General features: G+C 41.8%; 1 protein-coding gene across 1 annotated transcript in view; it reads right to left on the bottom strand.

The window, feature by feature from the left end:
* wnt2 (wingless-type MMTV integration site family member 2) overlaps positions 1-16,763 on the bottom strand; it is a 33,592-nt gene extending 16,829 nt beyond the window's left edge. Inside the window, exons 1-4 of the mRNA XM_078568024.1 lie at positions 16,590-16,763; positions 9,872-10,092; positions 7,350-7,627; positions 4,650-4,914 (exon numbers count right to left, since the gene is read on the bottom strand). Of these exons, the coding sequence (XP_078424150.1) occupies positions 4,650-4,914; positions 7,350-7,627; positions 9,872-10,092; positions 16,590-16,672 (847 nt within the window). The 5' untranslated portion in view covers positions 16,673-16,763. The remainder of the gene's footprint in view (positions 1-4,649; positions 4,915-7,349; positions 7,628-9,871; positions 10,093-16,589) is intronic.
* Positions 16,764-23,303: the final 6,540 nt, after the last annotated feature.

Genomic DNA, 23,303 nt, shown 5'->3' with positions numbered 1-23,303 from the left:
GGACTTTAAAGAAAGCAAGTGTGTGCCAACAAAAAGTGTGAGTAAAACAAAAGCATGAATTTGCAAGATGTTATGCAAACATTTCCAGGGTACACCAATGTTTGCTTTAGGACTGTAAAATTTGCAGAGACGATTGAACACTGTATCTTTGCCAAGAGTTATGTAGACGTAACCTAGTATTAGAAATACTGCTCCCACTGTCAAAAGACTGCCACCCACAGTTACTCAAAACAAAACATTATTGAAGTACAATCTAATTTTTTTCTTTCCAGCAGTCGCCGCAATTAAAAATATTTGAAAGATGGAATTTTGGATGGAGTAATACAATGCACTTGGGGAAACCTGTTGCATCCGGTCAAGTTATAACAACTGCGTATTTTGTCCACTACAAAATTTTCATTAGTGAACGCATGAAAGGTTGTAATTGACACTGACTACTGCATCGTGTGATTGCTGAATTCGAACTGATATCATGGCTAAAAATGTATTAAATATGCTGAGATTGAAAGAACCAGGCTGGGGTTATCATTTGATCTTCATTTTCAATGGAACTCTCTCCTGTCTATCCCAAATGCTCTTAAAACCGCATTTGGCATAATAATATGGAAGTATATCTTTTCATAACAATAGATTCAAAGATTTCAATACTTCTAGTCTTAAATGACACCCAAGTTATATGTATATCTCTATATAGAGTGTAATACATAAGGTCTGTCTCCTGACTTAATTCTCTCCTATGAATATCAGGAAAACTGACTTCCTAGCTTTTCTTCTGTAAGGAAGCCAAAAATGGCATTTAGTGAAGCAAAATCAGCACTGCTACCAACTTATGAGAGGCAGTGGTGTAGTGGTATTGTCACTGGACTAATAATCCAGAGACCCAGAGTAATGCTCTGGGGACCCAAGTTTGAATCCCACCATGGCAAATGGCAAAATTTAGTTCAAGTCTGATGGTGACCATGGAACTATTGTTGATTGTTGTAAAAACCCATCTGGTTCACTAGTGTCCTTTAGGGAAGGAAATTTGCTTACCTTGTCTGGCCAATATGTGACTGCAAATCCACTTAACTGCCTTCTGAAATGGCCTAGCAAGCCACTCAGTTGTATCAAACTGCTAAAAAGCCTAAAAGGAATGAAACCAGATGGACGACCTGGCATCAACCTAGGCACCGGAATCGATAATGGCCAACTCAGCCTTGTTGATCCTGCAAAGTCCTCGTTACTAACATCTGGGGGCTAGTGCCAAAATTGGGAGATCTGTCTCATAGACTAGTCAACTAACAGCCTGACATAGTCATACTCACACTTAATGTCCCAGACACCACCATCACCATCCCTGGGAATGTCCTGTCCCACCGGCAGGACAGACCCAGCAGAAGTGGCACAGTGGTATACAGTCGGGAGGGTGTTGCCCTGGGAGTCCTCAACATCGATTGCGGACCCCATGAAGTCTCATAGGATCAGGTCAAACATGGGCAAGAAACTTCCTGTTGATTATGACCTACCGCAACGTCCCACCCACCTCCCCTCAGCTGATCAATCAATAGTCCTCTGTGTTGAACACTGAGGGTGGCAAAGGCGCAGAATGTACTCTGAGTGGGGGGTTCAATGTCCATCACCAAGAGTGGCTCGGTACACCACAACAGACCAAGCTGGCCGAGCCCTAAAGGACATAGCTGCTAGACTGTGTCGATGGCAAGTGGCAAGGAAACCAACAAGAAGCAAAAACATACTTGACCTCATCCTCACCAATCTACTTGCCACAGATGCATCTGTCCATGACAGTATTGGAAGTGGTGTGACCACTTTGTGGAGACAAAGTCGCATCTTCACATTGAGGGTACCCTCATCATGTTTTGTGGCACTACCACTGTGCTAAATGGGATAGATTTTGAACAGATCTAGCAACTCAAGACTGGTCAACCATGAGACATCCTGGGCCATCAGCAGCAGCAGAATTGTATTCAACAACAATCTGTATCCTCATGGCCCGGCATATCTCCCATTCCACCATTACCACCAAGCTGGAGGGTCAACCCTGGTTCAATGAAGAGTGCAGGAGGGCATGCCAGGAGCAGCACCAGGCATACCTAAAAATGAGGTATCCACCTGGTGAAGCTATAACACAGGACTACTTGCATGCCAAACAGCATAAGCAGCAAGTGATAGACAGAGCTAGATGATTCCACAACCAACAGATCAGGTCCAAGCTCTGCAGTCCTGCCACATCCTGTCGCAAATGGTGGTGGACAATTCACTGGAGATGGAGGCTCCACAAATATCCCCATCCTTAATGATGGGGGAGCCCAGCACATCAGTGCACAAAATAAGGCTGAAGCATTTGCAACAATCTTCAGCCAGGAGTGCCAAGTGGATGATCCATCTTGATATCCTCCAGAGGTCCCCAGCATCACAGGTGCCAGTCTTCAGCCTCACTCAACGTGATATCCAGAAATGGCTGAAGGCGCTGGATACTGCAAAGGCTATGGACCCTGACAATGTTCCAGCAATAATGCTGAAGACTTGTGCTCCAGAACTTGCCATTCCTCTAGCCAAGTTGTTCCAGTACATCTACCCGGCTATGTGGAAAATTTGCCAGGTATGTCCTGTACACGAAAAGCAGGACAAATCCAACCCGGCAAATCACTGCTCCATCAGTCTACTTTCGATCATCAGTAAAGTAATGAAAGGGGTCATCAACATTGATATCAAGCAGCACTTGCTTAGCAATAACCTGCTCACTAACGCTCAGTTTGGGTTCCACCAGGGCCACTCAGTTCTTGACCTCATTACAGCCTTGGTTCAAACATGGACAAAAGAGCTGCACTCCACAGGTGAAGTTAGAGTGACTGCCCTTGACACCAAACTAGCATGTGACTAAATGTGGCATCAAGGAGCCCTAGCAAAATTGGGGTCAATGGGAATCAGGGGGAAAACTCTCCACTGGTTGGAGCCATACCTAGCACAAAGGAAGATGGTTGTGGTTGTTGGAGGTCAATCATCTCAGCTCCAGGACATCACTGCAGGAGTTCCTCAGCCCAACCATCTTCAGCTGCTTCATCAATGGCCTTCCTTCCATCATAAGGTCAGAAGTGGGGATGTTTGCTGATGATTAAACAATGTTCAGCACCATTCACAACTCCTCAGATCTGAAGCAGTCCATGTCCAAATGCAGCAAGACCTGGACAATATCCAGGCTTGGGCTGACAAGTGGCAAGTAACATTCATGCCAAACAAGTGCTAGGCAATGACCATCTGCAACAAGAGAGAATCTAACCATCACCTCTTAACATTCAATGGTATTACCATTGCTGAATCCCCCACTGTCAACATCCTGGGGGTTACCATTGACCAGAAACTGAACTGGACTAGCCATATAAATACTGTGGCTACAAAAGCAGGTCAGAGGCTTGGACTTCTGTGGTGAGTAACTCCCAACCTGACTCCCGAAAGCCTGTCCACCATCTACAAGGCACAAGTCAGAAGTGTGATGGAAAACTCTCCACTTGCCTAGATGAGTGCAGCTCCAACAACACTCAAGAAGCTTGACACCATCCAGCACAAAGCAGCCCACTTGATTGGCACCCCTTCCACAAACATTCACTCCCTCCACCACCAATGCACAGTAGCAGCAGTGTGTACCATCTACAAGATGCACTGCAGGAACTCACCAAGCCTCCTGAGACAGCATCTTCTAACTCCATGACCACTACCATCTAGAAGGGCAAGGGCAGCAGAAACATGGGAACTGCACCACCTGGAAGTTCCCCTCCAAGCCACTCCCCATCCTGACTTGGAAATATATCGCTGTTCCTTCACTGTCGCTGGGTCAAAATTCTGGAACTCCCTTCCTAACAGCACTGCAAGTGTACCTACACCACATGGACAGCAGCGGTTCAAGAAGGCAGCTCACCACCACCTTTTCAAGGGCAATTAGGGATGGGCAATAAATGCTGGCCCAGCCAGCGACATCCACATCTCATGAACAAATAAAAAGAAAAATTCCGTCTGCTACGTCAGGTGGACAGTTTTGTCAATTAAGTCCAAAAAGCAAATCTGTAATGAGCATGGTGATATTTTCTTATTTTTTTGGTAAATGCTTCACTCACAGAAGAATATTAGTGCTAAAGAATCGAACAGTTTCTCACTATTTGCACTTTCTGATAACTGCGCTGCCCTCTGGGTTGAATGCAATGTGAAGTTCCCTTTACTTTGCATTTATTGCTCCTAACTCAGAAGAACCCCCTTAATGTATGAATGCAACTTTTCCAATGGTGCTCGAAAGCTGCAATGCAATATGAATTCATGTTACATTGGAAGTCATAAAAACCAGGAGCTTTTATCTATTGTCAATTTGATTGAAATTTCTTTTTAACAGCCTTACTATCCCATCAATTTGAGTTGGATTCAAAGCCAACTCCCATGGGAGAAAGCAAGTCACTGACTCACAAACCATTTAGTTATAGTGCTTCTTATTTAAAAACATTCTGGTACTAATAGGAAACATTTAAGGAAGGGTAAGTATTGTAATGTTATAGTTTCAGGACAAATACAATATAAAGCTCCAGTGTAGGCCTACACTGTGATTGCAGCAACCAGAATGGGTTTATATTCAGTGAAATATAACAAATAGTGGAGTGAGGGATTACCTGCTTCTCTGTCCATGACACAATAGTCTGGTGAATTCTCAAAATACACTAGGTCATTTTTCGTTGGCTTTTTAAAGTTCTTGTTTGCTACAGTAAAACCAGTCCCATCTTGGTTCATGATCACCTGGATAGCTCCATTGTATTTTCTCCGCAGGTAATTACCAGTTTTTTGAAAGTCTGCCATGGCAAGCCAGCAAGTTCGCAAGGTACATGATCCGCTAACTCCGTGGCATTTACATTCGAGCTTCAGGAAGCGCTTTACAGCCTGCCAGGAAAATAACACAGTATCTTCAGTTCTCAACAACAACATCACTGAGGATCAATTCACTGGAGACATCAGCAGCAATACTCATGGCATAATAAGTAACTAACTGGTACTAGATGGACCTAACTGTAAATTAGATAGTATATGCCTTAATTGCTGAGAACTATTACTATTTAATTCCTGTCATAACTCAATAGGCACAGCGGTGTTCTAATCCTATTGTTTGTGAATACATGTGTTGGAATTAAAGTTTTATTTACTTTTTATAAAGTACTTAAAATGTAATATATATTTTTTCTGTCTGTGTTCTCACTCAAAGCCTGGAAATAATGAGCATGAGAAACAGGATGGTTACCACCAAGAAGCATTACTGCTGCTGTGCTGATGTTCACAGGGTTGTCAGCAACATTCCTACCCACAAGAATGAAAGATAATTTATTACAAGGAACTGATCTCTTCTCTAACCTATGGGTGGAGAATTAATTGATTGTTATACTTGGCGAGCGTCCTAAAAATGTCACATGCTCCATCCTAAGAGCTCAGAGCACTCTAATTCTGTGCTGGACACCTCAGATTTGGTGTGATTTTGACACTGTGTGGATTTGAAACAAAGCAGTTGATATTTTGAATCAAACTAGGTAATACCTGAAGCGCATAGCAGATCTATCAACATCAGAAAAGATCAAAGTTGTTAACTCTTCAGAGTTAGGCCCTTCATCAAAACTGACAAAGGGGCTACAGCCAAAACAACTTCTCTCTTTTCAGATGCTGGTTTCTTTAGTATTTTATGCTTTCACTTCAGATTTATTGGGCAGAGTTTTTCGCTCGGTGTGCGGGTGACCCGCTCCAGCATGAAATAGTGCGTTATGATGTTGCGTGAGAGTCGGAAGCGTGCCCGCCAACAATTAAGAGGCCTATTAAGGCCATTAAAGTAGCAATTAATGGAAATTTTTTTGTTGCCGTCCAACATTACGATTGGCCGGGGGGGTGAAGAGGCCAGGGGGCCTTTGCATTTTTCAGGAAACTTCACCCATGGGTGGGATGAGATTTCCATTATCAAATTTTAAAAAAAAGTATGGGCAGAATTTTCATCTTGTATATGTTCAGGTGACTGATTCCGATGCATGGACATTTTTTCCAGATTTTAAAATCTGTTTTTATTGCAGTTAAACTCTTCAGCACCCTGAGGCAGCTCTCTGCCTTCAGGGAGCTTTCATTCTGCGCTTCATCCGCGCCAGCGCCACTTCAGCACTTGTCCTCCTCCCACCCCCACCCCAGCAGTGCTGAGTCTTTCAGCACACGTTTCACGCTGGCTGGATGTTAATTGGCCAGCCAGCGTGAAATGGCAATTGGGGGCCGATTGCGGTTGGGGGGTCTGTTCCCTGGCCATTCCCAGGCCTGCCAATCGCGGGCACCCGCCAATCTAAAAATCCTGCCCATAGTGTTTTTAGTTTACCCCCCTTTTTGTTTGTGCAGTTAATATACAAAACCACTTGCAGCAAGGAAATGAATTGGACCTTAATCAAATTGGGGTAATTGGATTGAGGTCCAACTTTCAATCTTTTTGAGTTTATGGAAATGTCATTTGGATGCTGTTTACTGTAGCAAATCCACATGTGGGTTTGGAAGAGAATGGAAAGGATCAGTTGGACAGAAAACGTAAGTGCTGTGAGACTGAGCGAACAAAGAAATTTGCTGAACATAATTAGGAAAAGGCAAGAGAGACTGGGCAGGGCACATCTTAAGAGGAAATGAACTTGTAAGAGATGTTATGCAGGGAAGATTTCCAGGAGAAAGAGGAAGGAAGAGAATTTTAATGTTGGATGGATGGAAAATTGAAGGAAGTTATTGGCAAAGGAAAGACTGGCACAGGATAGAGAGACATGGAAAGACTACTGTGAGCCAAGGATCTGTTTTCAAGCAGAGCACACGTGATGACGATGATGGTGATTACTGCAGCAAATATGTCTTTCTGCCTCGCACAAATGTCTACAAGTTGCTGTCAATGTGACTAATGTGAGTTAATGTACATCCCGAGGGGTACATGGACGATCATTAGCAATCTCACCCTGACCGGCCACAGTGTAGCTGGTGCAGAGACTAGTCAAGGTACATGGTTGGAATAAAATAGACAGAGCTTTACTTTTAATGCAACCTTGTTAATTAAACCTGACATGTAGATACTTGATGTTGACTCTGGGTTCCTGAAATAGGGAAAATATTGGTAAGCACAACAGTTCATCAAAATGTTAAAAACTCTTCATTCCACTTCTCTGTAGTGACACTGTAACAATGGGCTGTATACCTTTTCTGACATGAAGTCAAAAGGGTTTTGCAAACCTTTTCCTTTATGAAAAAACTTCCCATTGCCAAAACATATGTAAGGAGCACAAAATCCACGCTTTAAAAAATCTGAAGAGTAAGAATGAACACACCTTTCTACCAGCTCGGTTGTTATGCAGGTTCATCAGTGCTCTGGCATCCTTTCCTTTCTTTTCCTTGGCATCCACAAATGCTTTAGCAAAGCTAATACCATAGTCAATATTATCACTGCATCCTCCCCAGTCGAAGGTTCCCTTGCTGTCCTTGGAGGTGCCTTTCTTTTGGGGGTCGCAGGAACAGGAGCTGAGTTCTCCCTGACTACAGGCTCTCGTTATGGCAAACACAACCCCAGCAGAGGAGATGGCATAAACAAAGGCGGCTTCTCTGCTACCTGTACCAGGATAGCACAAGATGATTGGTTAAAATGCCTATTGACACAAGGCAAGTTCACATAGACAGAGGTGAACATCCCCTCCACAGGAATCTTTACCATCAGTATCCCTTAAAGTTTAATTTTTTTAATGTCCTAATTTTAACTTAAAAGGTGGGAGCTCCAGGAGAACCAGGGGAATTCCACTCTCCCTGAGCTGAATAGTTTTATACAGTTCAGCAGTGTGATACTGAAACAAACAAGATTACAATAATAAAGGGACTTAAATGTCTAGAGTAGTTTTGTCGGTTTAGCATTGATTTCACAAAAATAAAAACAAATACTTTAAAAATAATGAGAAAAGAAGCCACAGATTCAAAAAAATGATGGCAGATGTCTTGGCATAAACTAATGTGATGGTCATTAAAAGTAGAAATACTCTCTAAATCAAGATACGGAAGAACCTAGGCCTGAATTTTTCGGATGGCTGGTCTCCCTTCTGGCGGGGGACACTCCGAGTGCCCTGCAGCCATTTCAAGCTCCAATGAGTGTCAATTGGCAGCAGGAGGGACTTCCACCCCTCACACGGGAGGAAGTCCCGCTTTAGAGAGCTGCCAGACAATCTGATTGACCGGCAGCTCTCCAGTCCCTGCAGTGACAAAAGTGGCAGCGGACTGAAGAGGAACTTCAGGAAGATGCCTGAGCCTAAGTCCTGGGACCGGAGGACATGGCAAGTTTAAGGGGTCCCAGAGTGGGGGGGTTAGGGAACGCCTGGGGGGCGCTAAGGGGCGATCGGGGTATCAGTGGAGAGGTTGTGGGAGGGGTATCTCCAGCGGCCACTGGGCCTTAAAAGGGAGGGGGGGGTCCCTGCTGTCAGTAGGGGGCTTCTGATGGACGTACCCCTTCCCCCCCTTCCTGCCCAAGATCTAAGCCCATTCTTTCTTGGGTCTCCCCCATGCATGTAAAACTTCCCGCCAGCCTAAAAATTGAGGCTGGGAGGAAACAGCCCTTAAGTGGCCAATAAATGGCCATCTATGGGCCTCAATTGGTGCAAGGGCAGTCCTTGCCCGCTCCAGCATAAAATCGCTGTGAGGTCGGGGTGGGCAGGAACCAAGAGGGAATCCCATTCTTTCAGTTTCACACTCGCGCCACAGCCCTTGCCCCCCACCCCCCGCCTAAAAACCTGCCAATGGGAGAGTGTGAAATTCAGGCCCTAATTTCTAGATAGCAATGGGAAGCTGAGTAAATTGTGTAGATTACATTGAACAGCCGTCTGATTGTAAACCACTCAGGCTTCTTTCATTATTTTGACTGTTTGAACCCATTGTTAGTCTTCCTCAGATAAAAGCAAAAAACTGCGGATGCTGGAAATCCAAAACAAAAATAAAAATACCTGGAAAAACTCAGCAGGTCTGGCAGCATCTGCGGAGAGGAACACAGTTAACGTTTCGAGTCCGTATGACTCTTCAACAGAACTGTTGAAGAGTCATACGGACTCAAAACTTTAACTGTTAGTCTTCCTCACTTGTAACTCATTCCCAGTTTGACAATTGTGTTTATTCTATATATAATGGAGTTGAGGTTGATCTTGCACTAAAAGGAACCATTTATTAAACAAAAACTTAGTATCGAAGCTGAAAATTTTAAAGATCGCACAATTGTTAAAACAGAGTAAACACAATAATAGCATGCTTGTTTGTATTTCATTATTATTCAAGTAAGAACACAAATTCTCTCAAATAACTTGAGTCTGTCTTTCTCAATTGAAAACATTCATAATTCACTGCTTCGGAGAGGGCAGAATTTTAGTGTCTATTTTTATTGTCTATACATCCAAATAAAACTTTACCAAAAGCATAGAAATAAGTTAGGATGTAATGCAAGTCTGCATTTTGTAATCAGAGCAAAAAAGATCTTGCATTGTAGATTTAATATTTAGTAATACATGCGATCAATTAGCCACAGTCCCCTGACATTACAGATTGACAACCCAATGACTGGAATACTACCCATTTGTCCAAGTACGTGAACATAGAGTTTCTTTGTGGCTGACCTTACTGTGACCTGGGCAGATGCACAGCCAGCAGTATAATTTTGGCCTGCCAGCTCTTGGTCGCACTTCTCAGCTACCATTGTAATGCCTGTAACCAGCATACAAAATATAAGTGCAGCCTACAAAGACCACCAAATAGAATAAACTGACTATAATAGTTGTGAAGATAATCTCAAAAAACAATTTGGCTTTAGATTCCATATTTTACTTACTTCTGAGCATGACTCTACCAAAGAGCGTGTGGTCTCTGTCCAGGGTGTTACAGTTCCAGCGGTGATGGCGGAATTGATGCTGACATTCTGCAATCCACTCTTTGGCACCATCTCCAATTGACTGCATTGTGTCAGGATGTTTGTGACAAAGTTGTCGCTGTCTGCTCACTAAGCCTGGGATGTTGTCACAAATCACCCGGGTTCCAAGGGCACCCATATACCTGCCAGAATTGGTAAAGATAATCATTCAAGGTACAAAATGCAACAACACTGCTGGAGAATGAAATCTTTTATCACATTACAGCTGATTATGATATTAAGCTTTTAAATCGCAGATCCAACCCCCCCTCTCCTCTACTACTCATGCCCTCCCTGCTTTCCCCTTCTCCTCCCCTTCTCACTCCTCCTCCTTCCCTATTCTCCAACATTCACTGAACAAAAACTAACCAGGTCTCAAAGCATCAAGGCCCATCAGCTCAGAGTTCTTGTAATATATACTTATTGGAGGACCTCTTATCTATTTCATATATAAAGTGTGTCAATTGAAGTTGAAGTATTGTCATCTGTATGGCATTCTTGATAAGGGCAAGACATCACTTGAACTGATCATCCAAAAAAATCCTAACAATGCTTTGTAGCTACCATAACTTACTGGTAAACAAAAATATTAATTCCATTTACCTGCGGCCCTGTAAGAGAACAAATTTCTACTGATTTCTAGTCTCGGTTGGGGATTGGCAATATAATCTTGATGTATTCCAGGCAGGAAAATAGGGCCTAATGATACTTCACCAATGACTGGTGCTATATTTAGGTAGAACTTTGGCACTCATTGAGATCTCTTTTGGCAATCGCTACTCTGCAGTTCACATGGAAAGTTTTCAAGGGCAGTTAGGGTTAGGCAAAAAAAATGCTGGCCTTGCCAGCGAAGCCCGCATCCAAAGAATGAATATATCAAAAAAAAAAAATGAGTACATCATCTGTCTGGGTCCAAGAGATTCAGTCCTCCATACACCTGATGTAGAAAGATGTATATCGGCTGATGGCTGCACCAAATTAGTACTGTTACCTCAATATTTGGCCTTGTAGTAATTATTGAGGCTCTGGTGCTCTTGAAGAGCTTCACTGTAACACCTATGGTATCATTCTGTTTCCTGACACCTCATTTGATCTTTGCTCCAGACCAAATCAGGCTGCGAGCTAAAAGACCTTAAAAATAATTTGGTCTTATCTTGAGGAAAAAAGTAAGAGTTGATTCAGACTTCAAACTTTGACATTGAATCTGGAGAGATAGCAGTTTGCAGATGAAGTTTCCATATGGGAGGAAAAAGAGATCTGACCTCTGTTTGAAACCCTTCAGATCAGCATCTAGTGAACTGATAATTTGAAGGTAACATTTGAATGTTAGTCTGCTTTCTTGCATGCTCCTCTATTGAGCTAATAAATTTATAGGAAAACATACTAAGCTGTAGTTGTGGATCACCAGAAAGTTAATACAATTCCCAAAACCAGGACTTAGCACGATACAATCATTTGCAGGAAAATACTGGAAATGAACTGAAAATGAAAAATAAATGCAGACCTTTGATCCCTTCCTCCAATATAAGGAGAATGTAAGTATACAATCTTGATGAAAGCTTTTTTCTGTTGGGTGTAATGATCCTAAGTAAAATGAGTAAAGCCAGCTTAATTTAGTAACACATAAAAGCGAATAAGAATAAATGGTAGTATGGGTGCTCTGCTGAGGTGGGCTGCGGCAATGTTAAATATAGCAGCAATCATTGGTGAAGTATCATTAGGGCTTATTTTCCCACCTGAAAAGCAAGGAGACTATACAACCAATCCCCAACCGAGGCTAGAAATAAGTAGAAATTATTTCTCCTTCAGGGTAGCAGCTACATGGAATTAATATTTTTGTTTACTATTAAGTTATGGAAGCTGCAAATTATGTTTGGAATTTTTTGGATGTTCAGTTCAAATGATTTCTTGCCCTTATCAGGAATGCCACACAGATGACAATACTTTAAACTCAAGGCTGTGCTCTACAGTGAACTATGCTGTACCTGAACTGTCTGGGACTTCTTGACTCTGTATCTGGGTGCTTCATGCTGAAAACTGTCCCATTCTCCAGTATTGGCTTTCACCTCATTGACAAGTAGAGAAAATGTAAAAATGCCCTAAATAAAATGTTAAAGCTCTCAAAGCAGATGGTCCATTCCAGAGCACATTGTTGGGACAAACTAAATGATGCTTTTGCAACTGGCTACATCATACCATTCTGTCCTTCAAAGTTGAAAAAGTATTCATGAATTATAAATAATATTTATGATTTATTTAAAAAGCATAAAGTAAAAATGCATTGACAGGCAGCACAGCATATTTGTGCTCCGATGTTTTTCCAGAGAATGGTAAAACACCTCCTAGAACAAGTTCCTGAGCTTGATCATTACATTGTAATGAGGTTACTGTCCTTCCTGGAGGAAAAGAAAGAATCAGAAGGCTAAAAATCCCAGCTCGTTCTGGCACATCATCGTGCTTTAAAACAAAAACAGAGGTGGAAGAAAATAATCCCTAACCAAGATTAAAGGAACAGTGCAGGGAATGAAAGACTTAAACAGTGAGAGAAATTAATATGTTAAAAATTGAATTGACATAATCAAACATCACAAAAAGGCTTCTTCCTGCAGCCATTATGCTATTGTACAAGTGATTGATGCTGCTAGTCAGAAGAAAAACAAGTACCACGTGAACGTGTTCTTGTATGGCTGAGGAAGGAAAAGCCCTATCTCCTGAAAAAAATGGCTTTTAGAAGGACATTCCTGAGATTGCTGGTTGCAAGTTAAACTTGCTTAAAGGAGATAGAAACTGAAAAGGAGCAATGTCAGAATACCAATTTGCGAAGCTGTGGAATTCTATTTTCCTCTTTCTTCCTGTTGTAGTTTTCTATCATGCCCTTGTCCTTTTAACCATCTTAAGGCCATTACTTATGATTGCTGAAGAATATATTCCTCTAAAAGGAAAGAACAAACTCTCACTAAACCAAGAGACTCCATGGGTGAATGAAGAGATACAGAAAAAGTTGAGGATTAGGAATGAGGATTAAGTTCATAGACTGCAGGGGAGTGCATGATAACTGAGAATGCAAAAGGATTTGGAAAAAAGTAAAATAGACAATTAGGAAAGCAAAGAAGAACCATGAAATTAAATTATCAAGAAACATGAAGCAAAATACTAAACTATTTTACAAGCATAACATTAAGAAATGAAGACTGTGATGGGACTAGGACCATTAAGGGATAGATGGGATAATACCACAGGTAACACTAGAGATGTGGCAGAAATATTAAATAATTATTTCACTTCAGTGTTTACCAGGGAGATAGAACAAGTAGACATGATATTGAATGATGAGATGAGCAATGAGATAAGTGCAGTTAAAATGAAAAGGGCATGTATTAAATAAACTAACCAAACTTAAAGAATATAAACTTCCTGGTCTGGATGGATTGTATCCACATATTTTGGAAGGATCAAGGGAAGAAATCGTAGAGGCATTACCACACATATTTAATAATTCACTAGATAGAGGTGTAGTGCCAGAAGACTGGTAGATAGCTAATGTCATTCTTATATTTAAAAAAGATGACAAAACATACCCAGGGAATTATAAACCAGTCAGCTTAATATTGGTGGTAGGTAAAATAATGGAATCACTACTAAAGGAGTGAATAGAAGAGCATCTAGAAATGAAAATATAATAATGAATAATCAGCAAGTATTTCAAAAGGGAAAGTCTTGCTCGACCAATTTGATTGATTATTTTGAGGAGGTAACAGAGAGAATAGATAATGGTAATGCAGTAGATATAATTTGTCTGCATTTGCAAAGGCCTTTGATGAGATACCCCATAATAGACTAATGATTAAGGTCAGAGAATGTGGAGTCAGGGGACAAGAGGCAGAATGGATTGCTAGCTGGCTTCAAGACAGGAGGCAGAGAGTGGGAATAAATGGTAGTTATTCAGAGTGGAAAGCAAGGATCAGTGCTGTTCAGAATTTATATTAACAATTTGGACTTTGGAATCAAAAACACAATTTTTAAATTTGCTGATGACACCAAATTGTGGGCGTGGCAGAATAGTCAATACTGAGGAGGACAGCGACAAATAATAGGGGGATATTAATAAGTAAATAATTGTCAAATTAGGATAAATGTGAGGTAGTACAGTTTGGTAGCAGGAAGAGGAAGATCATTTATTACTTGGAAGATGCAACTCTATGTGGGTAGAGAAACAAAGTGATCTTGAGGTACAAATAAGCCAATCACTGAAGAGTGTACCACAGGTTAGCAAGGCCATGAAAAAAAACAATCGAAGCACTAGGCTTTATTTCCAGCGGGTTAGAATGAAAAAATAGAGAAATTATGCTTAAACCTGTGTCAAACCTTGGTTAGACCAGACTTAGAGCACTGTGTGCAGTTCTGGTCACCATATATAAAAAGCATGTAGAGGGCTGGAGAGGGTGCAGAGAAGGTTTACAAAGGTGATACAAGAAATGTGTGGGTATACATATCAGGAAAGGATTGACAGGCTGAGGGGCTTATCTCATGAAGATTTTTAAAATTATGAAAGGTTTTGTTAGAGTGGATACAGAGAGAGTGTTTCCTCTTGTGGAGAAGAAATAACTAGAGGCCATCGATATAAAGTCAAGAAACCCATTAGGGAATAAAAAAACTTCTTTACCAGAGAGTGATGGGAATGTGGAACTCGCTACCACAGGGAGTTGTTGAAGTGAATAATATAGATGCATTTGAGGGGAAGTTAGACAAATATTTGAGGGTGATGGGAATAGAGGGTTATGATGAGAGGTTTATACGAGGAAAGATGGGAGGAGGCTCATAAACACCTGTACGGATTGGTTGAGCTGAATGGCCTTTTTCCTATGTAATCCTATGTAACCATTTGTAATGCTTTGTTATACTATGTAGCCCTAATGTCATACCTGTAGTTATGTATTTTAAATATCGAAGTATTTTCTGTTCAGGTACGTGTAAAGATAGTGCCAAATGAAGAGACACATTCACTCGGGTTAAAACCCGTTTTGCTCTATTCTTTCTGCTGTTTGGTGCTTTACCATCAACTGTTCCCAACATTGATGAGTGGCGCTGTTCGTCAGTGCAATTTCGGCGAGGACAATGCATTTCAGATCAATTCAGGATTTTTGTGGAAGATTTCAGAAAACTCCAACATTGCTTCATCCAGGGGACTAGTAAGAATTTTATATCACTTGCTGAATGTTTGAGAAATTGAAGACTTGTTTCCTGATACATTGACAAATACAGTACGCTTCTGTTTAAATATTGAAAGATTTCACATTTAGTATTGGGCGAGGTGGAACTGCTGTATGTTTGTGGACTGAACCAGTTGAAGGGTCTGGAGAGGAACTCCTCTCACCTGCTGGTTTGGAAGGTGCCAGATGTGTTGCCACTGAGTGGTGGCCCTTCCCTCGTAGAGGGGGCAACAACACTCATTCTCTTTAAGATTGGGAATCGCACAACTTAAATTTCATTTTAAAATTCACGTCCTATCTACCCGCGGACCTTGGGTTAGTTTTTTTTTCCCACCCAGAATTTCGTTGATTTATAATGAATTCGACAGATTAAAGCGAAAACTCGCAGGTGCTGGATTTAGTTCGAATAGTTCCAGCTCCGTTTATGCTGCTCAAGGGGGCGAGGGAGCGGTTGGACAAGTTGAATGAAGCCGAGCGCAGAATTGTCCGGATCTTGAAGTTTTGGGTCTTGTCCGTCCCTCACTTCACACTGTCCTCACAATGACAGAGATACAGCAACATTACAATTGTACCATGTAGTTCAGACTGGGGGTGGTGGTGGGGAGGATGATGCCGCTGCCTGTTTAATGAGGGGGCCTGTGTAGTGTCCGGCTGGCCGATTACAATTGAAGACTTCAGTCATTCCAGTCTGCTGTGTGAAAGTTAATCTGTGGAAGAAACGGGGTTTGCGGAGCCCAGTCTGTGGAAGATGTCTCACCCCGTGTAACTTGCAGCCTGTCCCAACATGTTCATTAAGGTATTGTGTTGTGTTGCGAGTGTTGCTACTGGTCTCCTCTCCAAACGAACGACCAACCCACCAACCCCACCCCACCCCACAAACCTTCACCCGTCTCTGCCCCGGGAGGAGAGGTTATGCTGGAAGGAGAGTTCCTGGACATTTTCCTATTTTCGGGTTGTGTCCGCAGGCGCTCGGACTTAGAGTCCACCCATACCGAAATTCCCCAAAGCAAACATACCAGGCTGGAAGCTAAACAAAATCTGATTGTTTTAACTCGCTCTTATACCGAAATTGGGACAAGGTTTTTAAGTTTCAAATAAAGTCTGGGGAGATTGTGAAATAGGTTAAAAAAAAATTAAAATTGCACTTTGCAACAAAAAGTAATCGAAGTGTCATCATGCCTCAGGGTGGGCACAGAGGGCATTTCTGTCCTGGCATTATTTCTGCTTTCAGCACTGTTCAGATGGGAGAGCTTTAAAAATCGCGAGGAAGTCGAGTGTGTTACAAGAATAAGGTGTAAAACCTCAGGCTGCCTGCTCCCTCCCGGGTGAAGGTGCCTGACAGGGTTGCTGAGGATTGCGGGTGTCTTTTTTTTTTCGTGTGTGGTACTTTTGAAGCTATTCCTGAAACACAAACCCATTGAGTGACTTACCACCATGACGAGTAGACTCGAGGTGAGACCCACACGCCGATCACAAGCAGGGACAGCCAGAGCCCCCGGAGCATGGAGCTCATATTAAAAGGCTTGAATCGGGATCCTGGCCAGATCGCACATGGTCTGGAGAAGTGGTTCCATCGATTGCCTCTTTGAGGTTGTGAGACGCCAGGGAGGTAGGGAGGTGGGGAGGTAGGGAGGTAGGTGGGTTGGTGGGTGGGTGGGGGGGAATGGGGGGAGGGGGTGGGGGGGGCAATGACCGGGTGAGTGGCTCTTCAGATGCTCCTCGAGTCTTGGCAGAAGCTCAGCAGGACTGGGATCGGAGCGGTCCCTCTTCCACGGGACACGGCATTGCGGACGTCTCCTGGCAACTTTGCCAACAGGAGCATTTCATAAAAGCCTTGAGTCTGGTCCACTTCACAGATGCTGCACTCCCATGTGCTGGCTGCTGGACATAGCAATGTCTTTAAGGAAGCAGATGTCGGCTGCCTTCAGTCCTGTGGTTACAGACGGGGTGAGACGGGCATGTTCTGATGGATGAAGGTTCGAGTTGAAATTATTTAGCGGCGCCCCCCATCTCCCCTCCCCTCCCCTCCCCTCTCTAATCCGAGGCGTCAGCAGTTCATCATTCTCATAGGAGGGAACAAGTCCGTCATCCTTCAACTAGACTGGATCTTCCAGTTAGTCAGAGGACAGCAGATTAACCCCTTCCAACCAAAGCGAGGAGTTCGTGTTCAATAATATGTTGAAGACGCTTGTCCGAACTCAATCGTTGTACATGGGATTTAGGACAGATCTGATTATGTGCGACAAGGCTGCAATACATAGAGTACAACATGTTACATAGAGTACAACATGTTACATAGAGTACAACATGTTACATGGGACAAAGTGCCAGTGTTCCCGCCATGTTTCACAGGGAACTCACTATAAAGTCTTTGATCTGAATAAAGACTCGGATTATGTTTCATCATGTAGATTAGACCACTGTTCATTACAGTTTCTGGCAAAATGTGGACTTCGAATTAATGGGGGGGTGGTCAAAGTCCCTAAATTAGCGAAAATTACATGGATTAAGACCGAGATAATAATTGAATTACTAAACGAGCTAGATATAGCGGGAGCCCTAAAAATGAATGAGTTGTCTGTCTTTTCAGTCCTCCGGTTATTAATATTACTGATCTCGCCCTCTTAGAGATAGCGGAGGCGATTTTTGTTTTTGTAATGCAGCCTGTCGGTGCCTGTGCCTGTCGGGTCCTTTGACCTTGAAGAATATCCTGAGGTTTTTGTCACAACTCATTAGATCAGACTTTGATCTCGGTTCTGGAAAGAATGCACAACATTGAGGTTTCTGAGAATGCAGTTCTGTGGTGCTGAAGGAGGGGAGGTATACATAGGTCAGTCACTAGGCCCTGATGAACAACCTGATTAATCAGTGTCCACTTATTTCCAATCAAACTAAACCTACAGAGTAGATGCCGTGGTCAGCAACGTGACAGAATAAATCCATTACCACCCACGACCACTTGCATGTAATCGTGCAACAATAGTCTAACGAGGTGGCTTATTCAAGTCCGTTAACAAGTATCGCAATATAAGGAATATTTCTTTAACAGTACTTGTATCAAATCCCAACTTGTTTTAGTCGGAATGCCGTGTTAGATTAACATTTATTTACTGATGTTAGTACTCACATTTCCCACACCAAACAGATCCAATTTTACTATAGCCCATTTAGCATTGGTATCACTAATAATATCCTCGGATGATATTGGAGCTTCAATGTAATTTAATCCACAGTCAAGTGTATTAATATCACCCAGGACGATGTGGAAATAGCAAGTAAACAGGAGAAGAATAGATTCTGGAATGTTGTATTTCTTCATATGTTTTCATGTTTATTTGGGTTAATAGCTCCCCATTTGGAGTAATGGAATAAAATTCCGGGCATTCTTTTTAACAGGAGATAAACGGGAACGCGAGGCACGAGTTCCTTTTCTAATCAAGCTGCCATGTTTTGTTGTTGGGTTGTACAGGCAGGTCGGCAAATCCAAACAAATTAAAGCGCCTTTGCCAAAACTCAGTTAGATAAATGAAATAAGTAGTGTATGTAGTTGCCTGGAATTTTATTTTGTGTCCATAACTGAAATCCAAGAATGAACAGTCACGCATTTTCCGGTCAGTTACGCTTTAGTGACTGCCCAATTTTAGAAGTCGTGCGCTTATTCTAACACCATCACCTCTCTTCACAGTAAGCTTTACCTATAATTTATGTATGTATTGGTTCAGAATGACTTCTACATAATTTGTACACACACATATTTTTATGCATCCCAAAATTCGGAAATATGAGCTAGAATAGCTGGGCTTTAAGTTCATAATGCCATCTTAGTTCTCATGGAAGCCCTTTAAAAAGAAACTAAATCTGCAATTTCCCCCCTTGCTGAACCACGGTAGAATAATATAATCTCAGAAAAATCCAACACAAGCCTTTAGTTCACTTACGTTACGATAAAATAATTAGGTGAAAATTCATCCAATTTCACTGACGATCACCCACAGGACAGAAATCTAAAAGATGCAAAGCTCTTTGTCAATACTCACTGAGTCTTAACCATTTGTCGCCGTAAAATGAAGCCTAAAATATAGCGTTATTATTATCAAACCGTGCGTATTTCTTTTACAATTGGAGAGCGGCTTCCAATGACCAAATATGCAGCCACCTTCACAGTAATTCCATCAGATTTTCAAGGTGGAAAAGGTAGTGTAATATTGCATTAATATTATATCAGTAGAAGATGTACCCCCAAAGGGAAAAAAGTTAATAACTCGATGCATGTTATTCTTCTCTCGGAGTTCAATAAAGGGTCCTTAGATTTCAGCATATTCCCTGCAGAAACCTAGATAGGGGTTCCCGCGGTAATCTACAATATTCTGCGTTCCAGTAACGGACACATTGATTAAGTAAAGCTTGTGTTGCCGTAGTATTGATTCATCAGTTCGCGAAACATATTGTTGGGACGTTCAGTCAGAATAGAGCCATGTTTATTCCCAGTCTGGTTACGGTCATTAATTTATGTTTGCCAAATGGTTACATTTATTCCACAGAAGCTTTCAGGGTCTTATCTGGGTTTTGCCCCTGAAAGGCTGAGTCTGTTCCTTGAAAAAATCACGCAAAGCGTTGTGTCTGCAATCGCCCGCAACAATTGACAATTTCTCTTTGATGTATGCCGATGAGGTTATTTCCTCAAGTGGATGAGTGAATTATTCGGCTCTGTTATGGCCTACAGCGATCAGGAATGAACTCCCGCGACAACAACATCAATGTTCAACTTTCAAGGGACCTGTATGATGGCAATAGGAACAGGCTTGTAATCGCCAATAATTTAATACAGGCCCAATTTGCACCCTGTCTCATTGAGATCACGTTAGCATGGACTGATATAGTTATATTTCTTTCAAGGACCCGGTACAGTTAGATGGCCTGCTAGTTTTCGACGTGTGGAGTGGGTCTGCATAAACCGAATAGTTTAAACCCTAGCTGTATAACATTTCTATTATGTAATGTTACATGTAGAAAGTTAACATGAAGTACACAACCTTCATATAAAGCAGTGAAAAGGTGGATCACGTGAACATTATCCACCAAATTTTTATTACCCCATAGTAGAAAAATCGAATTATTTTGTATATTGTTTCTCATTCGAACAGTCCTACGAATTTGGCTGTTCTCGTTGACTCCGGATTTCCTTCTATTGTACTTACAAACTAGATTTTGTTCCTATGAAGCTATTTTTTTTGTAATATTTGTTACTTGGGTTGTAACGACGGCAGCCAAACGTTACAGCACAGGCCTGCTCTTTAAATACTTACACAAATGAGGGATTACTTGATAATGAAATTTTAAATTCAAGATGCTTCCAGAGGTTGAGCGGAAAATAATCAGATTCTGACCACGAATGAACGTGCTGTCATATATATCTGACAATGCATGTCCTATGTGAGAAAGTGTGAGAAGTCAGATTTGCCTGCCATCGATTTTACAGTTAGTGACTATGCCAGACTTTCAACGTCTTCCTATGTCTCCCTATTTCTAGCAGCTCACGACGACAAAATAAACGAAAATGTTGGCACAAAGGCGTCAAACGGCGCACATTTGCTGCAAATGTCTGCTCACATTTCTTAGCGAAATGTCGAAGCGAGTTCAGCGTTAGAGCATTCAAATAATTAAGGAGTTGGGCTTCAGAATGCAGAGCCGCGCTCTTCAGGATGAGCCGAGTGTGAACCCCTGACACTGTGACAATTGACTATTGAAGCCATACTTGCAGCGATTACACCGATAATGCTTTGCTGAAATTCCATTTGAAAATACAGAACAGCAAATTGTAAAAACATGTCTAGATTCAGATATCTTGCAAAATGCGCCAAAGAAATATCAAATCCAGTCAGAAGTAATACAAAAAAAAACAGAGCTAAAAATATTATTGTCCTTTCAGTTTAACGTATACAACATCAGGAGCCCAAATCGCTTTATTTGCAACGTCAGTTGTATTCTCTGTAGATTCACGGCTACCTGCCACTTTTCTTGTATATTTTCATGGGGTTAGTTGTGAATGGAGGTTGGGGTATTTATTTCCAACTGGAACGTCGCAAAAATTCGGACCTGGGGCAGTGATGAGGTTAAATGTGTTGGTTTCCAGCACTCAGCCCGTGTAAGGATCTCAGTCACAGAGTCATAGGGGTCTACAGCACAGTAAAAGGCCCTTCGGCCCATCGAGTCTGCGCCAGTCAAACAAATACCTAACTATTCTAATCCCATTTTCCAGCACTCTGGGGAGAGAGAGAGAGAAAGGGAGCACTTCCACATTTCAAACAGAACGTGGGTTCAAGGGAAGCAATAATTTGTCACGTCCACCGGACCCCAGAGCAGATTTCAAACCCGGACCGATGAGTCAGTTTTGACGAGAAGCCATTAAATAGCGCATACTTCGAAAGCTCAAAGGGGCGGGGTGGATTTTGCCTACAAGGAGGTCCCACTGGTCTTAAACTCGCCAGTCGTCAATCGAAACATCCGAAACAAGCTGACACATATCCAAATTCAAACAATCATTACGTTACGTGGTTGCGGGAAGCAAAAAACTGTAACCAGTGATAATTAAAGCAAAGGTGCTGTACTTGAGAGCAAGTTTTATGTTCTTAAAGCTCTCGCATATTATACCAGTTACAGCTTAGAGTAAAATAAACGGGTGAATAAATAATTGCTTCATTGAAAGAAATTCGCTCAACATTAAATGCTGTCAAAAACCCGGGCAGTTTTTCTGGTTTCTTTAATCTTCAATGGAGAATATGCACTTCGATCAGTAATTTAGCGGATTTGCTCAGATTAAAAAGCAGAGCAAGTATTTGTCAAGAACTCCTTTCGGTAAAAGGATTAAAAGCGTTAAATCTTATTAAGTATTTGGTTTGACAAGAACAAACGAGGTTTATGCCAACACTGGGGCCAATTAAGGACATTTAAATCCCTTAGTTCCGAAGAAGAGTCATATTAATGTTAACTCTGTTTCTCTCTCCACAGATGCTGCCAGACCTGCTGAGTTTTTCCAGCGTTTTCTGTTTTTATTCCAGTATCAGCTTGATCAATTAAGGAGGATTAAAGTAGATTAATTTATTTGACAGTCTTCCAAAACTCTGCTGTCCATGTTCTAATTCACACTAAATCTCATTCACCCATTCTTCCCTGAGCTACATTAGGCTCCCATTTAACAAAACCCTGGATTTTAAAATTCTTGTCCTCGTTTTCAAATCTCTTCTTGGCCTTGCCCCTTCCTATCCCTGGAATGGTTTTACAACCGTCCCAGCATTATTTCATCTAATTTCCCCACACTGCGAGCAGTCACTTTGATACACTGCATGGTTCCTTTAAGATTTTTAAAATTTATTTGTTCATGGGATGTGGGCAGCGCTGGCAAGGCCAGCATTTGTTGCCCATCCCTAATTGCCCTTGAGCTCAGTGGCTTGCTCGACCATTTCAGTGGGCAGTTAAGAGTCAACCACATTGCTGTGGGTCTGGAGTCACAAGTAGGCCAGACCAGGTAAGGACATTAATGAACCAGATGGGTTTTTACAACAATTGACGATGGTTTCATGGTCATCATTACTGATTGTCGTAGATGCACGCTACTTAAAGGAACTGTAGCTTGTGGAAAGCCTGTTTGGTCCCTCAGCGACTATGCACTCGCTCAATTTAGCAGGAACGTTGCTCCTTCAATTCTGACCTCTTCCTTGAGCATCTCTGATTTTAATCCTTGCACCATTGGCTGTCATACCTTCAGCTGCCTAAACCCTAAACTCTGGAATTCCCTTCCTAAACCTCTCCAGTTCTCTACCTTTCTTTCCTCCTTTAAGATACTCCTTAAATCCCACCTCACTGACCAACCTTTTGGTCATCTACCCCAATATCTTAGGTGATTTGTCTAATCAACTTGGAATGTTTTAGTATATTAAAGTTTCTGTATAAATACAAGTTGTTGTCTTTCAAGCAAAACAATCACTGCAGAGGAATCTAATCTGAAAAGTACAGGATAGTGGTCTACTAATGGCCAATACTGTCATGTTAGATCAGAAAACATCTGCCCTAAACCAAGTTTAACTTTTAACAAATTAATTGAGAAATCAAAACAGCAGTGTACGTTTGCCATTTTAACCACTGTT

The sequence above is a fragment of the Cetorhinus maximus genome, chromosome 22, assembly GCF_964194155.1.
Source record: "Cetorhinus maximus chromosome 22, sCetMax3.hap1.1, whole genome shotgun sequence".
In the NCBI taxonomy this organism is placed as follows: Eukaryota; Metazoa; Chordata; class Chondrichthyes; order Lamniformes; family Cetorhinidae; genus Cetorhinus; species Cetorhinus maximus.
Note: the sequence above shows the minus strand (reverse complement) of the source record. Positions and strands in the feature narration are given on the sequence as shown.